General features: G+C 52.4%; 2 protein-coding genes and 1 pseudogene across 10 annotated transcripts in view; all 3 read right to left on the bottom strand.

The window, feature by feature from the left end:
• Positions 1–6373, bottom strand: part of LOC143833904 (uncharacterized) — a 36935-nt gene extending 30562 nt beyond the window's left edge. For 2 of the 8 annotated variants that reach the window (XM_077330186.1, XM_077330188.1), the window contains exons 1-6: positions 6104–6373; positions 5150–5650; positions 4776–4890; positions 3577–3653; positions 3218–3350; positions 117–239 (exon numbers count right to left, since the gene is read on the bottom strand). In XM_077330186.1, the coding sequence (XP_077186301.1) occupies positions 117–239; positions 3218–3350; positions 3577–3653; positions 4776–4890; positions 5150–5650; positions 6104–6358 (1204 nt within the window). In that variant the 5' untranslated portion in view covers positions 6359–6373. Of the gene's footprint in view, positions 1–116; positions 240–3217; positions 3351–3576; positions 3654–4775; positions 4891–5149; positions 5651–5965; positions 6072–6103 lie in introns of those variants that run through there. The other 6 variants (XM_077330189.1, XM_077330190.1, XM_077330191.1 and 3 more) reach the window with 5 other exon arrangements.
• An 893-nt stretch (positions 6374–7266) lies between these two features.
• On the bottom strand, positions 7267–20986 carry LOC143834162 (uncharacterized; annotated as a pseudogene). The gene is made up of 7 exons (XR_013229735.1): positions 20913–20986; positions 20236–20321; positions 19734–19860; positions 18856–18915; positions 16841–18132; positions 16689–16762; positions 7267–9827 (listed from the first exon to the last, which is right to left on the bottom strand). The product of XR_013229735.1 is annotated as an uncharacterized LOC143834162 (transcript).
• LOC143831463 (uncharacterized) lies at positions 11284–15734 on the bottom strand. Its single transcript, XM_077324451.1, has 6 exons — positions 15691–15734; positions 14222–14345; positions 13801–13912; positions 12887–12972; positions 12207–12333; positions 11284–11303 (listed from the first exon to the last, which is right to left on the bottom strand). Exons 1-6 carry the CDS (start codon positions 15732–15734, stop codon positions 11284–11286), a joined length of 513 nt encoding a protein of 170 aa, XP_077180566.1.
• Positions 20987–21195: the final 209 nt, after the last annotated feature.

Here is a 21195-nt window from a genome sequence, read left to right as displayed (position 1 = left end):
CCCAGAAGACCTCCCTCCCTCCCTCCTTACCCAGCAGCCTGCATCCCTGTTCCAAACCAAATATTGCTCGGCTATTCCTTGCCTGTTCCATTGACATAACCATGAAGGACACTCACTCTCAACCAGCTCATCTGGGAAGGAAATCTGGTCCTGGGACCCTCCTGGGAAACTCTCCAGCCTTTCTTCAGATGGAGGGTCACTGTTTGTCCCCACCAAAGTCTCTCCTGTAGTTCTGGCTTCTTTGAGAGAGACGGAGAGAGAGAGAGAGAGAGACATCATTCAAGGGAAGGACGGAACTATGGTTAAGATCAAAGCTGGGGGATGGATCTGTGAAGCAGAGCTCCCACTTTCCCCTCAAGAGTTCATGTAGCCTGCTGTTTTTTTAAACAACAATAAACTCCTTTATTGCCATATAAGATACTTACAAAATGTAGAATACAAATCAAGGGCGATTCAGTCAAGTCTAAGTTCTCAGAGCCTAATAAATAATTGCAAGACTTTTGCCACCTTATCAGTTATATCTCGATGCTGACTGAAAAGAAAGACGGTCTTCTGGTTATTGGAGTAGCCGTTCTGCTTCAATGGGAGTGCCCTGAGGACCATGGTCCAGATAGCATCCTATGTCGGCCAGTACGGGAACACATGGATAGTTTCTATACATCCTTGTTTGCATATGTATTATAATTTTTTATTATTATTATTTTATTTTTATACCGCCGCTCCCACGGTTGGCTCGCAGTGGTTAACAAATAACAAATCCATACACTTTAAAATCCCCATAACAGTTAAAACAATGAAAATAATTTACAACATATAACAACACAATTAGCAAATAGCAGGTAACAATAACGAATACCAAACGGCGGCGACCGAATATATCCTTCCCCTCTATTCCGGGCATCAATCAGTGGCGATGAAATGGTAACTGAAGCATGACATAGAGGGAAGGAATCCGGCTGGAAGATGAATTAAGACCTCACCACAGTCTAACACGGCCGTTCAATAGGGCTATAAGGCGGGGAGGGGGGACCTGATCGAAAACCCCGGGGGCTCCTACCCGGCCTCAACCAAACGCCTGGTTTTGCAGGCCCTGCGGAAGTTAAAGAGTCCCGACGGGGCCTGCAGTTTGTCTGGGAGCTCCTTCTCCCACATAAGGGCCAGGACCCAAAAGGCCCGGGCCCTGGTTGAGGCCAGGCAGGCCTCCCGAGACCCCGGGACCTTCAGCAGATTCATAGCCACACAGCAGAGTTCTCTGTGGGGGGCATAAGGAGTCAGGTGGTCCTGAAGGTAAGCAGGGCCCAAGCTGCGTAAGGCCTGAAAGGTCAAAACCAGAACCTTGAAGCGAATTGATCCGGAAGCAAATTGGCAGCCAACGAAGTTGCTTCAGTAGCGGCTGGTGAGGACCCATGCAGCTGCATCCTGCACCAATGGCAATTTCTGGGTCACTCTTTTGGAGGATCTTCTGGAACCTCCTGGCCTTCATGGCTGATGGCAGCATGAAGGCCCTGCATTGTTCTGGGTGGAGCATAGAGTCATAGAGCTGGGAGGGCCATCTAGTCTGGCCCCCTGCACTATGCAGGACACTCCCAACCCTTGAGGGGATCAGGTGATGAAAATAAAAAACTACATTATCAAAAGATGGTGAAATTCCCAGAAAGAGTGGAGAGCTGACTGCTTCAGTAAGAGCTTGGAGTCTGATACCAAAAATTCTACATTTTATAATTTTATATGCCGATGTTGCAGGCACCAAGGCCCGCAAAGCTAGAGAAATTCCAAATGTCTTAATTTTTGGCTCAACAGAATTTAACCACGTAGAGGACTGATGTCCACTCGGGAAGGGAAGGGAAGTAGGCTCAGGGCTGAAAATTAAACGCAACCCAAACCTGATGGTTAGCAGCCGTGCCCTGCTACCCCTGCTTCTCTCCCGCGGCCTGTGGGCTGATTCCACACAGAATGCAGCAAAGGGGACACAACTGGGGATACCTGAAATTCTATGCAAGAAGAAGGATTGGGCGTTTTCAACAGCTTGGTTAAAAGCACTTATCCATATCAGGGTTTTGTACAGACTTGGCATTAAAAATGCTGAGCACTTCAAGCACACACTAGTTGCCCTCCTCGGATGGTTTATGAGTCTCCTGCAGCTAATCTATTTCAAGGCAGGACTCAAGAAAGGGGTGGTGGGTTAATCCTTAGAAGTATTATCAGCCGCTGGAAAATTCCATCCGGGAGGACCCTTGATTGGGTTCTTAGGACCACCGACCCTAGAGAATAATTCAAAAGAAATTCCGTCTAAACACCCGGAAGAAGTTCCTGAGAGTCAGAGCGGTTTCTCAGTGGAACAGGCTTCCTCAGGAGGTGGTGGGTTCTCCATCTTTGGAGATTTCTAAACAGAGGCTGGAGAGCCATCTGACAGAGAGGCTGATTCTGTGAAGGCTCAAGGGGGTGGCAGGTGGCAGTGGGTGAGCGAGAGGGTGGTGAGTGCCCTGCATGGTGCAGGGGGTTGGACTAGATGACCCAGGAGGTCCCTTCCAACTCTGTGATTCTAGGATTCTAAACCATGATTCTAGAGAGGTAGAAATTATAATACGGGCATATTATAACACGCGTGTTCCGTGGAGGGAGGAGCTCCATCCAATTCCCCGGAGGTCTCCCATCCAAGTGCTGATCAAGGTCAGCCCTGCTTAGCTTTCATGATTTAACGGGTTGGGGCTTGCCTGGGCTCCCTGGGCTCATGCAGGTATTGACCAGAGGGAGGCCCTGCTGACTTCATGCTCATCCCGTGCTTGGAGGCTCTGATATTTCCTTGCTTCCTCAGCACGGGGGAGGCCCTCTCATCCCCTCAGCCTCAGGCCGGGACACTCTCTCTGGCTCGGCTGATGGCTACAACACTGGCTCCAGTTGCCCCCGGGCAAGTTCGCACACCTGAGCGCAGGAAGCGGCCTGAAACCGAATCAGACGCTTGGTCAGAGGAAGTCGGGAGTGTCTGTTCAGTCCGGCACCAGCTCCCCAGGCCTCAGGCCGAGGCCCTTCCGATCTCCTCCTACCTGATCATTTTAACCGGAGGGTGAACCTGGAACCTTCCCCATGCCAAGCAGAGGCTCTGCCAGGGAGCCAAAGCCTAAGGACAGGCCTCAAAATAATCCGCTGCCATATTCTGATCCAGGAACTCAGGACAAGGGCCCCAATTGGCACCTTCGGCACCAAGACAGCCCCTTACCCAGAAAGGCCACGTTCTCAGCGTTCTCCCGCATGACTTCCCTCCACAGAGCCCTTTGGGCCGGATCCAGCAGGGCCCACTCGGCCGGGGAGAAGGAGACGGACACGTCCTCCAGGGAGAAGGAGGGGAGACCCTGGAAGAGAAAGCAGACCCCCCACCCCCTCTCAGAGATCACGCCTGGCACAGATTGCACCCGGGAAAGGAGTCACCTGGGAAGGGACAGGATGTCTGGCTTGGAACGGGGCAAGGGAATGACATTCCACGGATCTCTTGCCTGGACACCTTGCAGAATCTGAAGGAGCAGAAACCCCCCTGAGAAGGGAGGAGGCCCCAGGCTGCCCCCTGCTCCTCTCTCCTACCTGGGCTGAAGGTGCAGCAGCCGTTTCCACACTTCCGAGAAGATGACGGCTCAGCAGCCCCTCTTCACCGCCTGTTACTGAGACAAAAGAGGAGGGAGGGAGGGAGGGAGGAAAGAAAGAAGGAAGGATGGAAAGGTGTTTGCTTATTTGTTCCCTGCCTCACAGACCCCCTTCCCAGGGCTCTGAAACCCTCCACAGAGGCTGAAGAGAAGCACCAGGTACCTCTGAGCCTCAGGGATTCTCAATGCTGCCAACAGATAGCAGGCTTCTAGGAGGCCTGGGTCTGCCCTGGGGGAGGGGAAAAGGGGGGGGGAAATGACACTGCATGCCCACCCCCACCACATTCGGCCTGGACACGATGTGAGCGCCTGTGGAGACTCCGGGGTCTTATGACTGCGTTTTCAGAGTGTCTCTTGGCATGCTGACTTTGCCACCAGGCTCTCAGCCAGACACAACAGCAATGGGGAGCCCCATCTGCCCCAAGCGCCTCCCTAAGCCCCTCCCCAAAGTTCGAGGGGTGGGGCTAATGCCCCATCCAGTTTCACTCAGCGGCCTGATGCCTCCCCTTCGAGGTATGGGCAGGAGTCCCACGTTCCCCTCATCCCTGGGCCCCGGAGCCTGGAGCTCCCTTTTGTCCCCAGGTTGAAGAGCTCGGCTGAGGTTTCTTCTGCCTTTTTTGAGCCACCTTGATGTCCTCTCATGGGTGGAAGTTGAAGTAAAGGTAAAGGTAAAGGTATCCCCTGTGCAAGCACCGAGTCATGTCTGACCCTTGGGGTGACGCCCTCTAGCGTTTTCTTGGCAGACTCAATACGGGGTGGTTTGCCAGTGCCTTCCCCAGTCATCACCGTTTACCCCCCAGCAAGCTGGGTACTCATTTTACCGACCTCGGAAGGATGGAAGGCTGAGTCAACCTTGAGCCGGCTGCTGGGATTGAACTCCCAACCTCATGGGCAGACAGATTCAGACAGCATATCGCTGCCTTACCACTCTGCGCCACAAGAGGCTCTTGGAAGTTGAAGTATTAATATTTAAAATAACTGCAGGACTTTTTATCCATTGATCTGTCTAAATGTCTTCTTGAATGCCGCAAGTTAACCCTGAATTGTGTGAAAAGAATTCAATTCTTCCTCTGCCTGGATTTCTCTCCCCATCGGATGCACAGGGTGCCCCAATCCCATCCCGGCACGAGGAGTCCTTACCACCAGAGACGGCATCTTGGCCACGCTCCACGGCCTGCGCCCTCTGCCCTTCCTCGGAAGGAGCTCCTTCTGCCACAGGGATTGTCACTTCCATCTCCACGGATGGCCCCAACATCTGAAACCACAGCGAGGAAGAGGGGTAAGAGAGGGAAGCAAGCAAGGGGTCCTGCCCCACTCCCACCCTCCTCTCAGCAGACCTGGGGAGTGTTCTGGAGGGATGGGAAATTCTCCAGTACAAGAGGCTGCTGAAGGAGGCTATTAAATTTCCCACTTGGAAGATTAACACCTGGATTAATAAGAGGCTGAGAAACTTCAGGATAAGGCCAGAGACCGTGGCTTAAATTGGACCTACCTGGAGGAAGCCCCCTCCTTACCTGCTCGGCCTGCCTCTCCTCCTGGGCCTGGCTGAGGAGGAAGCCTTCGGCCAGGGCCACCGCCTGGGAGCTGCTCTCCGGCCCGCATCCTCTCACCCAGCCCTGCATCTCCCGGGGCAGGAGGGCCAGGAACTGCTCCAGGATCACCCGGTCCAGCATCTGCCTCTTGGTGCTCCTCTCCGGCTCCAGCCAGCGGCTGCAGAGTCCGTGGAGCCGGCTGCAAACCTCTCGGGGCCCAGCGGCCTCCTGGTAGCGGAAGTGCCGGAAGCGCCGGCAATGGCCGTCTGAGGTCATGGTGTCCTGAGCCAGGGTCTCTGGCCCGGCCCTTCCCCAGAATCCAACTCTGCTCCCAGCTTGGGAGGGATGGGGGCCTTTCCTGGCTGCCTTGCTGGTTCCGGGTCCTCCTGGGTTCTGCTCTTCCATCTCCTGCCCCTTCTCTTGGGTCACCGCAGACCCTGCAACGCTGCCTTCAGTCCCTTGGCTACGAAGAGCGGCTTCTCCCTGCGGGGGACGGGGAGAGACAGGCAGTGACACGGGAGACCCCTGAACACCGCCCACCTCCCTGCGCAGGAGAAGCTTCCTGGTGGATCAGGGCCAAAGGGCCGAGATGCTGTTCCTGCATTACCATCCAAGCCGGGGTAGCAAAGCCAAGGGTGGGGGGTGGGGGGGTCCTTCCCGGGGTGCCCAGAGCCCCCTGCAGCTGGTCACCCGCGGGGAAGCGGGAGGTGGGTCCCGGCCTTGCTCCCCCATCCCCCCCCGGCCCTGGGACCCCCCCCCCCCCGGCTGCCCCCCACCCCCGAGCGCTGCCGGGCTGACCTGGAGCCGGAGGAGGGGGAGGCCCGGGGGGAGGGGGGGGCTTTGGGGCGGGAAGACCCCCAAGGGTGGCGCCTAAGGGGGTCCCGGGCCTCGATCCCGCTCCGGTCCCCCCAAGCGGCCGTTCCCAGGACGCCTTACTCGCGAGGAGGCCTCTTCCCTTCCTTCCTTCCTTTCGCGGCGCGGCTGCCAATCCGGATTCCCTCCGCTTCGCTTCCCCCTCCCGCTCGGCCTCTCTGGCCGGCCCAGGCAGCGCTCGGCGGACTTAACCCCTTGTGGGCTGCAGCCCAGGCCTCCCGCCCTCCCCGGGAGGCGCCGTCGGGAGGGCAGCGGGGCGGGAGGGAGCCTGGGCCTGGCCCACGAAAGTGGGTGAAAGACCCCCCCCCCGGGCTGCATAGACCCCTCCGGGCGCTGCCTCTGCGGGTCGAAGGGGCTTCCCTAGGGGGGAAGAGAGGAATCTTTACTGGGAATGATGATTTGCGAAATATAGACCATACATTCACCTGCTTCAGTTGACTTACTGAAGCAGCGCAGGAAAACGTACAGGGCCGTTTCAAAAGCCGCACATAGCAAGCCTCCTTGGCCAGGCTGCAGGCAGACTACAACTCAGGCATCAGCCGATGGGGAGAGATAACCGAATGGCTGCGCTGCGTCTTCCTGAAGAAAGAGGAAGCTCAGCTAAAACAAAGGCATCCCCAGGCATGTGCTGGGGAATTTCCACTGCAACCTCACCCATGACATCTTGAAGTACTAGTGAGCACTTAGGCACAGCTCACCTGCTTAAACAGGCTAGCAACAGCCCTTCAAGGCTGACTTTACCAAATTACTTGCTGATTGCAATTCCATGTGCTCTTCTGAAGCTGCCAGTCCTCATCAAGGCTGCCTGCGCAAAGGATCTGCCCCTTGGCGGCTCTTTGGTAGGATCCTCACGTGGATCCTATCTCCTGTTGCAGGCAGCGGAGTGAAGTTCTGGACAGGGTTCCTTGGGACAGTCAGAGGGGGAAACTGGGGGACTGCACGCTGGACTCCAGAACAGTCGGGTGGATCGGGAACTGGTTGGAGAACTGCACCCAAAGAGTCCTTGTCCGAGGCACCTTGAGGTGCTGCAGGTCTCTGGACTGCACTTTTCAATATTTTTATAAGTGAGCTGGAGGAGGGACTGGATGGACTTCTTAAATTTGCAGATGACCCCAACTTGGGAGGAATAGAGGACACACTGGAAGACAGAGCTGGAATTCAGTGAGCTCTGAACAAACTGGAAAAGCAGGTGGACAAATAAGATGCAGTTCAACAAGGATAAGAGCTGTTTTTTAACATTTTAATTTCTGCACACACAAAAACCAAACCAGCACTGTCAGAGATAGAGCGGCTCTATTTGGCACACAAATTCTAATTTATCTCGGTAGGAAATAAAGGAGTCCTCCCCACCTTTCCCCCTTCTTGGAGGCAGGGATCTGGGAGGAGGGGAGAAGAGTTTCTTTTTCCCAGAGTGGGTGGGACACAGGAGGTGATTTTAAACCTGCTGACCATTGAAGAATCAGGCTGCTCCGGTTTAAGAGGAGGTGGGCAGCCATCTTGGACGACGTGGCTGCCAGGTGAGCGGCAGAATATCCATTAACCTTTTAAGAAAGGCACGGACTCTATATGACGTTAGCTAGGTTATGTTTTGGCAGACGGACAGAAGGATTGTATTTCATCCAGTTTCTTTTGCCTCTCTTTAGCTTAACTCTGTGCTATGCTAAAGATGTGGTTATAAACCTTGTTCTTTCAATAAATCCTTTATAAATTTGAAGGTGGCTGTAGTTCTCTGATTCATGTAGGGCTCTCTTGTCTCAGAAATGCTAGGCTAGTGCGAAAAGAAGACCCAGGGAAGGGTCAGGGGAAGGAGCTTGCCAAGAAGGTGCTCCTCCGCGTGGGTTGTAGCCTACAGGAAATTGTCTTCACAGCGCTCATGAGTTTGGCTGTGGGAGACTTGGACGGAGTCAGCTGGAAGTCCTGATTCTCATAGTAGCCATAGTTTTGCTCGGGGGAGGGGTCACAGGTGGGGGGAGGGGTCACAGGGTTCCCCAATTTCTAGTTTTTTATATCTTGGTTTGTTCTGATTTTTCTCTTTTCTTACTGTCAGCAGCTGCTAATAAGATTCCTCTAATAGAAGCAAATTGTAACGGAGGCCATTCCTACTGCATTATTTATTGCACCGCATTCTTCCAGATCTTTTTAACACTTGCTCTTTTACCCTTGCTTTTAAAGTCAGTCGAAAATTGTATGTTTCACAGGACAGGTGAGGCTATTTCTGCCTAACATCCCCTTCATTACGATCCTCAAGACATTCTCCAGAAAAGACTACTGTCCTTACTTCAAACATTTTTTACTTCAGATTTCATAACTGATATATTTTACTATATTATTAATTTCAGTTACTGCATATTCCATGTTACCTATTTCCTCATCTCTACATACTAGCCACAGCTGCCAATGTACCCAAGTTCAAAAGAAAGTCTATTATCTATCTCACAATAAAAAAGAAAATATATATTTTGTTCAAAATCCACTTCCTTATACCTTTAGATTATAAACACTTCATTTCTCCTCAGATTTCAAAATTGATCTCTTTCTCAAATAAGTTGTTAATTGGGTCGTTACTGCATAATGGGCAAATTTATTTTCCCATTCTTCTAAGCTTGGACACGTGTCAACTTTCCACTTTGGTGGTAAGCAAGGCTTTAACTGTGAATAAAACTTGTGCCACGCTCCAGGCATCTCAAACTTTTACCACGCTCCAGGCATCTCCAGGCAAGGCTTTAACTGTGAATAAAACTTTTAACACACTCCAGGCATCTATATGGTTCCTCCCCATGTGAATTCATTTGCAGTCCAGGAGGTTTTCTCAAATGATGCTTTCCCCACACTTCAGGCATTTTTATCATTTCTCTCCTGTGTGAATTCTTGATGGGTAGTAAAAGGGATACTCAGACTAAAGCTTTTTCGACACTCCTGGTATTTATATTTATGCAGTTTCTCCCATGTGAATATTTTGATGGTTCTGAAGTAGTCGTTGGCGATTGAAGCTTTCTCCACACTCCGGGCATTTATATGGTCTCTCCCCTGTGTGAGTTCTTTGATGGGTAGTAAGGTGGTTACTCTGACGAAAACTTTTACCACACTCCACACATTGATACGGCTTCTCACCTGTGTGAATTCTTTGGTGGTCCTGAAGGTTGTGAGGATGATTGAAGCTTTTTCCACACTCCTGGCATTTATATGGTTTCTCTCCTGTGTGATTTCTTTGGTGGTCCTGAAGGCTTTGACGGCAACTGAAGCTTTTTCCACACTCCTGGCATTTATATGGTTTCTCCCCTGTGTGAGTTCTTTGGTGGTAAGCAAGGCTTGTAGTGCAGCTTAAGCTTTTACCACACTCCAGGCATTTATATGGTTTCTCCCCTGTGTGGATTCTTTTGTGGTTCTCAAGGTTTTGACGGCGACTGAAGTTTTTTCCACACTGCAAGCATGTATATGGTTTCTCTCCTGTGTGAGTCCTTTGGTGGCCCTGAAGGTTTTGACGGCAACTGAAGCTTTTCCCACACTCCAGGCAGGTGTATGGTTTCTCCCCTGTGTGAATTCTTTGATGAGAAAGAAGATGGGCACGAAACCGGAAGCCTTTTCCACACTCCATGCATTTAAATGGTTTATCCCCTCTGTGAATGCTTTGATGGGAGATAAGATGTGTACGACACCTGAAGCTTTTCCCACAGTCTAAGCACTGATATGGTGTCTCCTTTGTGTGTATTTTTTTGTGGTAAGAAATGCTTGAACTATGACGGAAGCTTTTCCCACACTCCAGGCATTTATAAGGTTTCTCCCCTGTTTGCAAAAAAAAACCCGAGCATGAACATCATGAAAAAAATAGTGCAGAAACATGAGGGGACGAAGCTGCAGCAGGGTTGCCACAGCGGACTGGGCCCTCCTCTCCTCCTCCCAGGCACCATGCTGCTCCCAGGAGAGCGGGGAACAAATTGGCAACAGGCTGGTAGGCCTTGCCAAGGCGGACTGGGCTCTTCCCATCTAACCACCCTCCAGTCTTGGAGTGGGTGGGCAGGAGGTAGGCAGGCCTCAGCTGAAGCTGGGGGCAGAGTGGAGGCCTTGCTCATCACTGCAGGGCTGGCAGGCAGACCAGCTTTTTCCCACCTCCTGCGTTACCAGCCTTCTCCCCGCCCCCTCTGACTTACCTACTACTGGCTCTTCCTTCACTCAGGTGCCCAGAAGTGGTGATAAGTAGGAGAACGGAGGTGGGGAAGACCCACTGGCCCTTAGTGGGGAGTTAACTATTTCCGCCTCGAAGCTTCCGAAAGGGATTTGACCCCCCTGACCTTGCCTGCTTCTTCTTCACAAGCCCCCTGATCTGAGAGACGTTAACCCTTCTAGAGTGAAAGGGGGTCCTATTGCTAACTTGGGGGAAATCTCCTGTTCTCCTAAAAGCCAAACTTAAGAGATGCAACCTCATCCCGTTTCCCTCGCTCACCAGGTCTTGAGCATTACTTAGGACCAAGTCCAGGGTCAGCCCCCCCCCTGCAGAATTCTGTTTCCAACCACTCTGAGGCACAGCCAGTGAGGGTATCCCGTAAACCGAACCCGTCTCTTTCTCCTGCCCTGACACGAGCAACGTGTGGAGAGTTACAATCACTTCTCACCATCGATTTGGTCTTTTCCCTCCAGCCATAATATGAGGTCAGGTTTGACAGTCACGGGTCCTTTTATCCGGGAAAAAAACAAAAAACCAAGATTATAATTCTTCCTTGTGCACATCTGCTCAGCAGTTCCAGGACAGCTGCTCTCCCTCCAGACACCATCGGCAACTGGGAACACCTGCAGTTTTTTTACGGGAGGTTTGAACCGAACAAAACTTTCACCGTGACTCTTTAAATATGTTTTTCTTTCTTTATAGAGAGCAGGCAGGAGGAGGCAGCTTTCCAGCCTCACCTACAACGCCCTCTTAGGTATGCTCATAGGTCTAACAGGAGCCAATGGGATGGTCCAGTCCAGTCCCGTCCCCCCCTCCCCTGGACCAACAGGTGATCTTTGGGTGGGAACAGAGATTTGGAGGAATGGAGTGCTAGAAAGACTACAGGGAGAAAATATCTGGCAGTCTAGGTAAACAACACCTACGCAGCACCCTTGTCCACATGCTTGTTCACCCCATCAAGGAACTCTAAAGGGTTAGTGAGACATGATCTTTCATGGTTTTGAATGAATGTGTCTCGTATTCATCACAAAAGCATGTACATACGTTTGAAACCTACTAAGGCATACATGTGCAAGAGACGCTACGGTCCGTTCCAGGTGCCTGGAGCAAAACACAAACGGTAGAAACCAGGACTTGACACGGAAGAAGGAAGCTCCAGCACTGCAACTTGGGCTCTGGCCTCATTCCCTCGCCTGCATCTTATGAATTCTCCCTTGGACCTGAAGCTCCGAATTCTGCCTCTCTGACCCTTGGAATTGCATTCTGCAGGGGGTTGGACTAGATGACCCTGGAGGTCCCTTCCAACTATGATTCTACAGAACTGTCTCCTGATGAATTCTGATGTTGAGAAACTACCTCTGTCTGCCTGCCTGTCTATCTATCTGCAGTCAGAAAGCACGTGACAGGGCACTGGGATCCCCCACAAAACTGTACAAAAGCGTCAGAACTGATTTTGTACTCCTGAGACAAAAGAGGCCCAGAGGGAGGAGGGGGCAGATGCGGAGATCTCTTAAACGGCATATAGCTTATTCTAAGCAGGATCTCTCAATGAAATTTTGGCACAGCTTAATGTGTCATGTTAATATTTCTGCTATCCATGCTCCTGTTGTACCTTTTAGACTTCTGCCAGGTTCTAGACTTCTACAATTTAAAACCTGTGGCATTTTTGATTGAATTTCCCATTCCATTAATTGTACTGCTCAATTCTGGGTCATCCCCCCTGAGTCCCTGTGAAAAAGTCGGACCAGAAATAAACTCGGGGGCCTCTTCAGGCCCCCCAGCTCCAAGGTACATCTTGGCACCTGTTCCGATGCCCAATCCGGTGGTCCAAGGACTGCCAGGCAGGGTCTCCCTGCTGTATGAGGAAAATCCTGGTCCCTGGCCACAGGGGTAGAGCTAGCCCAAAGGGGCTCACCACACCCTGCCTCCTCCGTGACTCCCTCGCTGTGACCAGGGCAGGAGGAGGCACAGTGACCATTCACAGCACCAGAGAGGGAGCCTTACCCAGAGAGGTCACGTTCCCAAAAGTCTCCAGCATGACCTCCTTGTAGAGAGCTCTTTGAGCCGGCCTCAGCAGGACCCACTCCCCCAGGGTGAAGTACACGGCCACCTCCTCAAAGGACACGGGACCCTGGGAGGAGAAGGAGAACAAGGCCCTTCATTCCATCACTGATCCAGGAGAGAAATCAGCAGCACTATGGGTATTGAGACAATTTTGGAACAGCAGCATCCAGGAGGGCAACAGAACCCAGAGGATCCCTTCCCAGAATCACAGAATCAAACACAGAGGTGGAAGAGACCACAAAGGGTCATCCAGTCCAGCCCCCCACCTTCTCCAGGACTGAAAAAATCACACCCTCCTAGCAGTGTTCATCCAGTCTCCTCCTAAAACTTCCAACAGAGAAGATTCCATCTACTTTCTCTTGAGGAGACCCAGACCAAGCAGATCAGGGAGGGTGTTGTTAGGGGAAAGGGAAGGAACCCAGCAGAGAGGCCATAACATAAACATGGTTCTTAATTTGAGAGATCAGCTGTGAGCCCAGAATTTCCAGCTCCACCTGCAGGTTGGTAATCAGGATTACTTTATTCTCCCATTTCTGAGACAGGCAATGACCTGGCCCAAGGGACGAGCACCCTGATTTTGGTTCTCCATTGCCTGAAAAGTGAGACCCCTCCCCAATTACCTGAAAGGGCTTCATGTCAGCTCTTTGCCCGTCGCTGCACAGAGGAGACGCAGGAGGAGGCATCATAGGTGTCTTTCTGCTGCTTCCTGGGACAGAAAGAAAGATGGAGGGAAACCCCTTCTGCTATAGGCACTTTTTTCAATGCCAGTTCTCTGAAGTGACACCCTGTCTCCAGATTGGTATAAGGGCAGAATTCAAGTTCCAGGAATGCATCAAGTACAGCTCAGGATGGTTTGGCCTCACGTCTCCCCCCCCCCCCCCAGCCAGCTTTATGGAGTGGGGAGAACACATCTTCCTTGCTGATCCACCGCCTCCCCTTCAGGCCATGTATCGTCCCCCACCCCACCAGCCTTGCCAAATCCATCCCTGGCACTCAGTCGCTGGCCCTGCCAGAAGCTCCTGCACGCCCCCCTCTCCTCCGAGGAATGCCAAAACCCTCCAGCCAGCTCCCCACTGAGAAGCGGTCATGGGGTGGGAAGACCCCCGAGGAACTAGAATTGAACAGCTGGGCTCAAGGGGGCAGGTGGGAGAGTCCAGACCTGAACTTGGAACCAACAAAGGTTTCTTTGCATTATGGAAAATGCCCTGCACACAGAGAGCTCGCACTGCAAGAAGAACGGACGTGCCCAGTGGCTCTGTTTGTATGAGTCTCATCCAAGACGGGCTTCATCAAGGCCTTGTCCCGTCTCCCATCGAGCCCCTGGCACTGCTGACCCTGGGAAGATCCTGCAAGTCTGCTTCCTCAGGGGAGGGGGGGCCGACACACTAGAAATTTAGTTTGTCCAGATATTGACAAAGCAGAGATAGCTTGGACCAGATATCAAGAGGAAGAAGGAGGAAGAGGAGGACAGGAGGGCTCTCCCATCGGGCAAACGACATATCACTTGGGAGCCTGGGAGGGAGGGAGGACCGACCTGCTGGGAGGAGCACCAGAACACAAGCCAGCAGTATCTTGGGGTCACAGTCCTGTAAGAGCTGTTCTCCCAGGGCAGTTCTTCCGGAGCTCTCCCCTCCCTCTGAGGGTGCCTGTTGTGGGGAGAAGAAGGGAGGGCGACTCTGAGCTGCTTTGAGACTCCTTCAGGAGTGGGATATAAAACCAGCCCCCCCTCCCCCTCCCCCTCCCCCTCCCCCTCCCCCTCCCCCTCCCCCTCCCTTCCCAGGCCTCCTGCCGCTCTCAGCTTCGCACCGTTTCCAGCCGCCCCCCCTGCTCTCGGACAGCCCCTCGCCGGGAGGGGAGGGGAGGGGAGGGGAGGGGAGGCGACCCCCCACCCCCACCCCCACCCCCACCCCCACCCCCACCCCCACCCCCTTCCCCTTGGCCCCGCCCCCACTCACCCCGCAGGGACGGAGCGGCCGAGTCCCCACCCCGCCGCACGCTGGATGACAGGCACGGCCGGTTAGCCCCGCCCCGGAAGAAAGGAAGTGGCCACACCCCCACCTCGCCTCCCCGGCGGCCCGTCTAGGATTGGAGCCTCGATGGCCTTCCCTTCGATGGAGTCGAGGCCGCCCGGAGGGGGCTGTCCTTCCACGCGTGACTCCTCCCCTTCCTCCGGGGAGCGAGGCCCCGCCCCTCCCTCCCTCCCTCCCGCTCCTGCGATCCCACCAAGGTCCAGTAGGGGGAGCGGGAGAGTCGGGCGGGGGATCTCCTGTGCTTCCAGGAGATCTCCAGGCCCCACCTGGAGGTTAGCCACGCCTGGGGTGTGAGGGGGGCCTCCAGGCAGGGAAATGCTTCAAAGCTCCCCCCCCCCCAAAATACTTGAAGATGGTTATCAGATCCCCTCTCAGTCGTCTCCTCTCCAGGCTAAAGAGACCAAGCTCCCCCAACCTTTCCTCCTACGTCTTGGTCTCCAAGCCCCTCACCCTCTTTGTTGCCCTCCTCTGGACACGCTCCAGTTTGCCAACATCCCTCTTCAACTGGGGTGCCCAAACTGAATACAGGAGTCCAAGCGAGATCGATCTTGTCTTTGCGCATCTGAGCGATGTGGCAAGGGCCTGGGGGCAGAGGAGGAGCCGTTCCCGTCCTTTGCTGCATGTCTCCCCCTTCTCTGAGTGGGCGTCATGGCAGCTATTGCCCTCCCTCAGCACAGAGATGGTGGATCAGGCCCCTGGGATAGCCGCCCGCTGCTGCCTGGGAGGATGAGAAATGAGGATGGGGGGGAGGAGAAAAAACCCTTTGCCCAAGACTCCCCCTTCCCCTCTGGGGGATGCCAGGACCCTGCCCTCCCGCCTGACCCTAGAAAAGTCAGGGGATGGAAGGAACGTGAAGAGCTAGAACTGACTGGGTCCGGGAGGAGGTGGGAGAACCCAGCCCAGAACCCGGTAACAAACAGTTCTTGGCACCACAGGGAACTTTCCCCGCACATAGAAAACTAGCCCTGCAGAGAGAAAGTTTCTTCGTAGGGTCTCCTAGGAGCCTGATGGGGGCCTTTCTCTCTTCTATCCTTCTCTCTTCTATGAGGACATGAACTGGGGGGGGAGTTAACTGCATCCTGCCTTCCTTTCCTGCAGCCCCCAGCCTTGTATCTCTGCCCCCGTCTTCCTTAGGCTCACCAGGCCTTCCACCACCCTACCCACGCGAGCAGCATCACCCCAGGATGCATAGAAGCCGGTTCTGGAATGAGCAAGTCGCAAATGGCTCCCCCCTCTCCATGTGCCTTTCTAGGACTGCAGACTCTCTCACTTTAGTCCTTGGAGAGCATCTGCCTTTGAAGAAATGAATATATCCCACATCCCAGGGCCAGCCTACCGAGGGCTTATTTTAATGGGATGGTGGAATACTAGCAATGCAAAAATTTATGTTTTACCCTTTCAGAATCCGGGTGTCCAAATTCCCTGCCTTGGGGGTCATTTTGAGAGAATCCCTGCATTTGTATGGATTGAATCTAGCCACACAAGAGCATAACATTTATTGAATGAGGCCAAAGTCCATGACAATGAGGTCACACCGAATGATCCTAAACAACTACTGCAACAGCAAGAACATCTTGTTCCAAGCTCTCCAAAGCCCATTAAACACCAATCAACACTGTCACTATATCTCATTAAAATGCTTCATTCAGTATTGGGATCTTGCATTTTCTTGCCCGCCAAAGTCAACTGGAGTACTTTATAATAAATGTACTGATCCAAATTGAAATTTAGGCTTTTGCTTTCAACAGATCTCCCTGGATACTCAAGAGTGACTTTGAAAAGGCATCACCTAAAACAATTTGTATGAATGGGGTGGAGCTTAGAATATAAATGTGTAAAAATAAATAAATTTTATTTATAGCCCGCCCTTTCCCAAGGGCTCATGGTGGGTCACAACATTTTAAAAACAAAAATTCCAAAAAATATTAACACATTAAAATTCATAATGGATCCCTTAATTGCATAAGCAAGAGGGTTGACACAGCTCTAGACTTTAGACTCTGATATAAATTGGCCGGGTGTTTTGAACACGGAGGCCACAACTTCAAAAATTTTTCTTACAGGTCCTGCAGAACTGTCCAAAGTCCTGTAATGCCATCATCTCCTCAGGGAGGGGGTTCTACCAGGCCGGGGCCAGAGCTGAAAAGGCCCTGGCCCTTGTCGAGGCCAGCTTGATAGCTTATGGAGCCAGGGATCTTGAGCAGATTTTGTTCCATAGACAATAAGTTCTTTTGAGGGACATATGGGAAGAGGCTGCCCTCTAGATATGAAGGTTCCAGACCATTTAGGGCTTTGAAAACCAAAACCTTAAATTTGATCTGATGTTTGGGCTGATCCTGCGTTGATCCTGTATGGCCCCTTCCAACTCTATGATTCTATGTTCAATCTGGGGATGAATTTGTTTATGGGTAGTAAGTTGGTTACTCTGGCTAAAGTTTTTTCCACACTGCAGACATTTATATGGTTACTCCCATTTGAATGTTTTGGTGATCCTAAAGGATTTGATGGTTACACTTTTCCAAAACCCCAGGCAGTTTAAACATTTCTCCCCTGTGTGAATTCTTTCACAGGAAGTAAGCACGTCGCCCCAGTTGAAGTTTACCCCACACTCCAGGCATTTATATGGTTATTCTCCTGTGCGAATGATGGGTAGTAAGATGAATGCTCTGACTAAAGCTTTTCCCATACTGTTGGGAGGCATTTACATGGCTTCTACCCTTTGTGAATTCTTTGGTGGTCCTGAAGGATTTGACGGTGATTGAAGCCTATTCCACACTCATGGCATTTATATGGTTTCTCACCTGTGTGAATTCGTTGGTGGTCCTGAAGGATTCGCTGGCGATTGAAGCTTTTCCCACATTCCTGGCATTTATATGGTTTTTCCCCTGTATGAATTCTTTGATGGTGAGGAAGGCTTAAATGGCAACGGAAGCCTTTCCCACAATCAAGGCATTTATATGGTTTCTCCCCTGTATGAATTCTTTGATGGGAAATGAGGCTGTCGCTTAGACAGAAGCTTTTCCCACACTCCAAGCATTTATAAGGTTTCTCCCCTGTGTGAATTCTTTGATGGGTAGTAAGGTGGTTGCGCTGACTAAAACTTTTTCCACACTCCACACATTGATATGGTTTCTCCCCTGTGTGAATTCTTTGGTGGTCCTGAAGGTTGTGGCGGTGATTGAAACTTTTTGCACACTCCAAGCATTTATATGGTTTCTCCCCTGTGTGATTTCTTTGGTGGTCCTGAAGGCTCTGATGGCAACTGAAGCTTTTTCCACACTCCTGACATTTATATGGTTTCTCCCCTGTGTGGATTCTTTGGTGGTAAGCAAGGTTTGAAGTACGACTGAAGCTTTTACCACACTCCAGGCATTTATATGGTTTCTCTCCTGTGTGGATTCTTTTGTGGTCCTGAAGGTTTTGACGGCGACTGAAGCTTTTACCACACTCCAGGCATTTATATGGTTTCTCCCCTGTGTGGATTCTTTGATGGTCCTGAAGATTTTGACGGCAACTGAAGCTTTTTGCACACTCCAGGCAGGTGTATGGTTTCTCCCCCGTGTGAATTCTCTGATGAGAAAGAAGACTTGGACTTCTCCTAAAGCTTTTCCCACACTCCATGCATTTAAATGGTTTCTCCCCTCTATGAATACTTTGATGGGAAATAAGATGTGTATGACACCTGAAGCTTTTCTCACAGTCCAAGCACTGATATGGTTTCTCCCTTGTGTGTATTCTCTGGTGGTAAGCTATGCTTGAACTATGATTGAAGCTTTTCCCACACTCCAGGCATTTATATTTTTTCTCCTCTGTTTCCATTCTTTCTGTACCTCCTGCTGAAAGAAAGAGAAACCAAGCATGAAAGTTGGAGGGAACAAAGTAAGTTATCTCTTGGAGAACATGCAAGTTTTAATAACTGGCCATCTAGACTAACCATTCTCAACTTTTTTAATATTGAGAAACCCCTGAAACATTCTTCGGGCTTCAAGAAACCCCAGAAGTAGCAAGATCATGCAGAATATGGTTGAGAAGCATAGCTGTGTACACCTTTACCTGGGCCCCTACCCACCCCCTCCAGGCCCATTACGGGCCATTTTGGGAAGGGGGCAGGTCAACATGACCCAATATCACTCAATAAATCTTTAATTTTTTACTTCCCTCAGATTCTCCTCCCACCGCTCAAGGAACCCTTCTTACGTTTTTTTGTTTCCATGACTATTTCCGCCTCCAAGTTTCCAAAAGGGATTTGACCCTCCTGACCTTGCCTGCTTCTTCTTCACAAGCCCCCTGATCTGAGAAAGGGGGTCCTATTGCTAACTTGGGGGAAATCTCCTGTTCTCCTAAAAGCCAAACTTAAGAGATGCAACCTCATCCCGTTTCCCTCGCTCACCAGGTCTTGAGCATTACTTAGGACCAAGTCCAGGGTCAGCCCCCCCCCCTGCAGAATTCTGTTTCCAACCACTCTGAGGCACAGCCAGTGAGGGTATCCCGTAAACCGAACCCATCTCTTTCTCCTGCCCTGACCCATCAACGTGTGGATAGTTACAATCACTCCTCACCATCGATTTGGTCTTTTCCCTCCAGCCATAATATGAGGTCAGGTTTGACAGTCACGGGTCCTTTTATCCGGGAAAAAAACAAAAAACCAAGATTATAATTCTTCCTTGTGCACATCTGCTCAGCAGTTCCAGGACAGCTGCTCTCCCTCCAGACACAATCAGCAACTGGGAACACCTGCAGTTTTTTTACAGGAGGTTTGAACCGAACAAAACTTTGACCGTGACTCTTTAAATATGTTTTTCTTTCTTTATAGAGAGCAGGCAGGAGGAGGCAGCTTTCCAGCCTCACCTACAACGCCCTCTTAGGTATGCTCATAGGTCTAACAGGAGCCAATGGGATGGTCCAGTCCAGTCCCGCCCCCCCTCCCCTGGACCAACAGGTGATCTTTGGGTGGGAACAGAGATTTGGAGGAATGGAGTGCTAGAAAGACTACAGGGAGAAACTCCTGGAGACTACAGGCAGATGCAGAGATCTTTTAAACAATTTTTCTGCGCATAGCTTATTCTAAGCAAGACCTTACTCTGTCATTTCGGCACGGATGAATGTATCACGTTAATACTTGTGCTATCCATGCTTCAGTTCTACCTTTTAGACTTCTGCCTGGGTTTAGACTTCTACCATTTTAAACCTGTGGCATATTTTGACTGAATGTCCCATTTCCTAAACTGCATTGCCTCATTCTGTGTCATCCGCCCTGAGTCCCTGTGAACAAGTCGGACTAGATGGAACCTCAATGACCTCTTCAGGCCTCCCGGCTCCAAGGTACATCTTGGCCCATCTTCCGATGCCCTCTCTGGTGGCCAAAGGACTGCTTACCAAAAGTCACAGTCACCAATCACAGCATCAAAGAGCAAGGCAAAGAGAGAGGGAGCCTTACCCAGAGAGGCCACGTTCCCAAAAGTCTCCAGCATGACCTTCTTGTAGAGAGCTCTTTGAGCTGGCCTCAGCAGGACCCACTCCCCCTGGGTGAAGTACACGGCCACCTCCTCAAAGGACACGGGACCCTGGAAGGAGAAGGAGAAGAAGAGGAAGAGGAAGAGGAAGAAGAAGCTGTTCTTTCTATCACTGATCCATGGGATCTGCTCTGGCTTCCTCCTCCCGACATAGAAGTGAACAGCATGCTTGACCTCTGGGAGGGAGGTTATGCAGGCTGATATGGGGCCAGTCGGGAGGCCAGGGCTGGCCCTCTTGGGTGCTGAAGGAGACAGAGGTCTTCAGTGTCCTCCTCACTTGGACTGCCAGGCAGTGGGCAAGAGTGGCCAATGCCCTCCTGGGGAGGGCAAGGCTTGACCTGGGAAGCAGCTTCCGAGCAGAGAGAGGAACAGAGTGGTTGACACCATCACCAAAGGGGGGACAGAGTGGGAGGCCTCCCCAATTACCTGAAAGGGTTTCATGTCAGCTCTTTGCCCGTCGCTGCACAGAGGAGACGCAGGAGGAGGCATCATAGGTGTCTTTCTGCTGCTTCCTGGGACAGAAAGAAAGATGGAGGGAAACCCTTTTTGCTACACACACTTTTTTCAGTGCCAGTTCTCTGAAGTGACCCCCTCTCCTTTCCCCCCTCCAAATCTCCTGCCCCTCCTGCCCCTCCCCACCCTTGACCCAGCCGCCCACTCCCCAGTCTACGTCGGATCCCTTCCCAGTCCGGTCCTCCAGGTGCTCCGACCTCCCCAACATTTCCAGACACACCCCAGGCCCAGACCCCGGGACTGGGGGCCCCACCTCCCCCACCCTGGGAAGGAACATGACAGGGGGTGTCCCTAATCCCCCCCCCGAAAAAAACCGCACCCCTCTCTTCTCCCCGCCTTTCCTTGACACTCAACCGCCCCCCCCCCGGCCACCCTCCCCTCCCCCAAGCACTGGCCAGGCCCCAAAGGCGGGGGAGGGGCTGGATCTCACCCTCCCCCCCCAAACCCTAGCCAGGGGCAAGGAGGAGAAAGGAGGAGCCCCCCCCCCTCCGAGCTCCAAAGTGGGGTGACTCTCCCACCCCCCCTGGATCGGGACCTGCCTCTAACCTTCCCTCCCCCCAGAGTCAGGGTCCCCCCCCCCCCGGACTCACCCGGAAGGGAGGGAGGGAGGGAGGCGCCCCCTTGGCAGGCAGGAGGACCAGGAAGGCCGACCCCCCCCCGCCCCGCCCCTGCAGGAAGGAAGTGCCCCCCCACCCGCTTCCCCCGCGGCCCCTCTAGGAGCTCGGCCTCGCTGGCCTGGGGGGAGTCTCCGTCCCCCCCCCGCGCCTCCTCCCCGCCCCTCCCCTCCCCTCCCCTCCCCCCGCGCCCTCCTCCTGCCTCTGCGACGCCAGCAGAGCCCTCCAGGGGGCGCGGGAGAACAGGCGGGATTCCATA

The sequence above is a fragment of the Paroedura picta genome, chromosome 3 (genome assembly GCF_049243985.1).
Source record: "Paroedura picta isolate Pp20150507F chromosome 3, Ppicta_v3.0, whole genome shotgun sequence".
NCBI classification, from domain to species: Eukaryota; Metazoa; Chordata; class Lepidosauria; order Squamata; family Gekkonidae; genus Paroedura; species Paroedura picta.
This window is presented reverse-complemented; position numbering and strand designations above follow the sequence as displayed.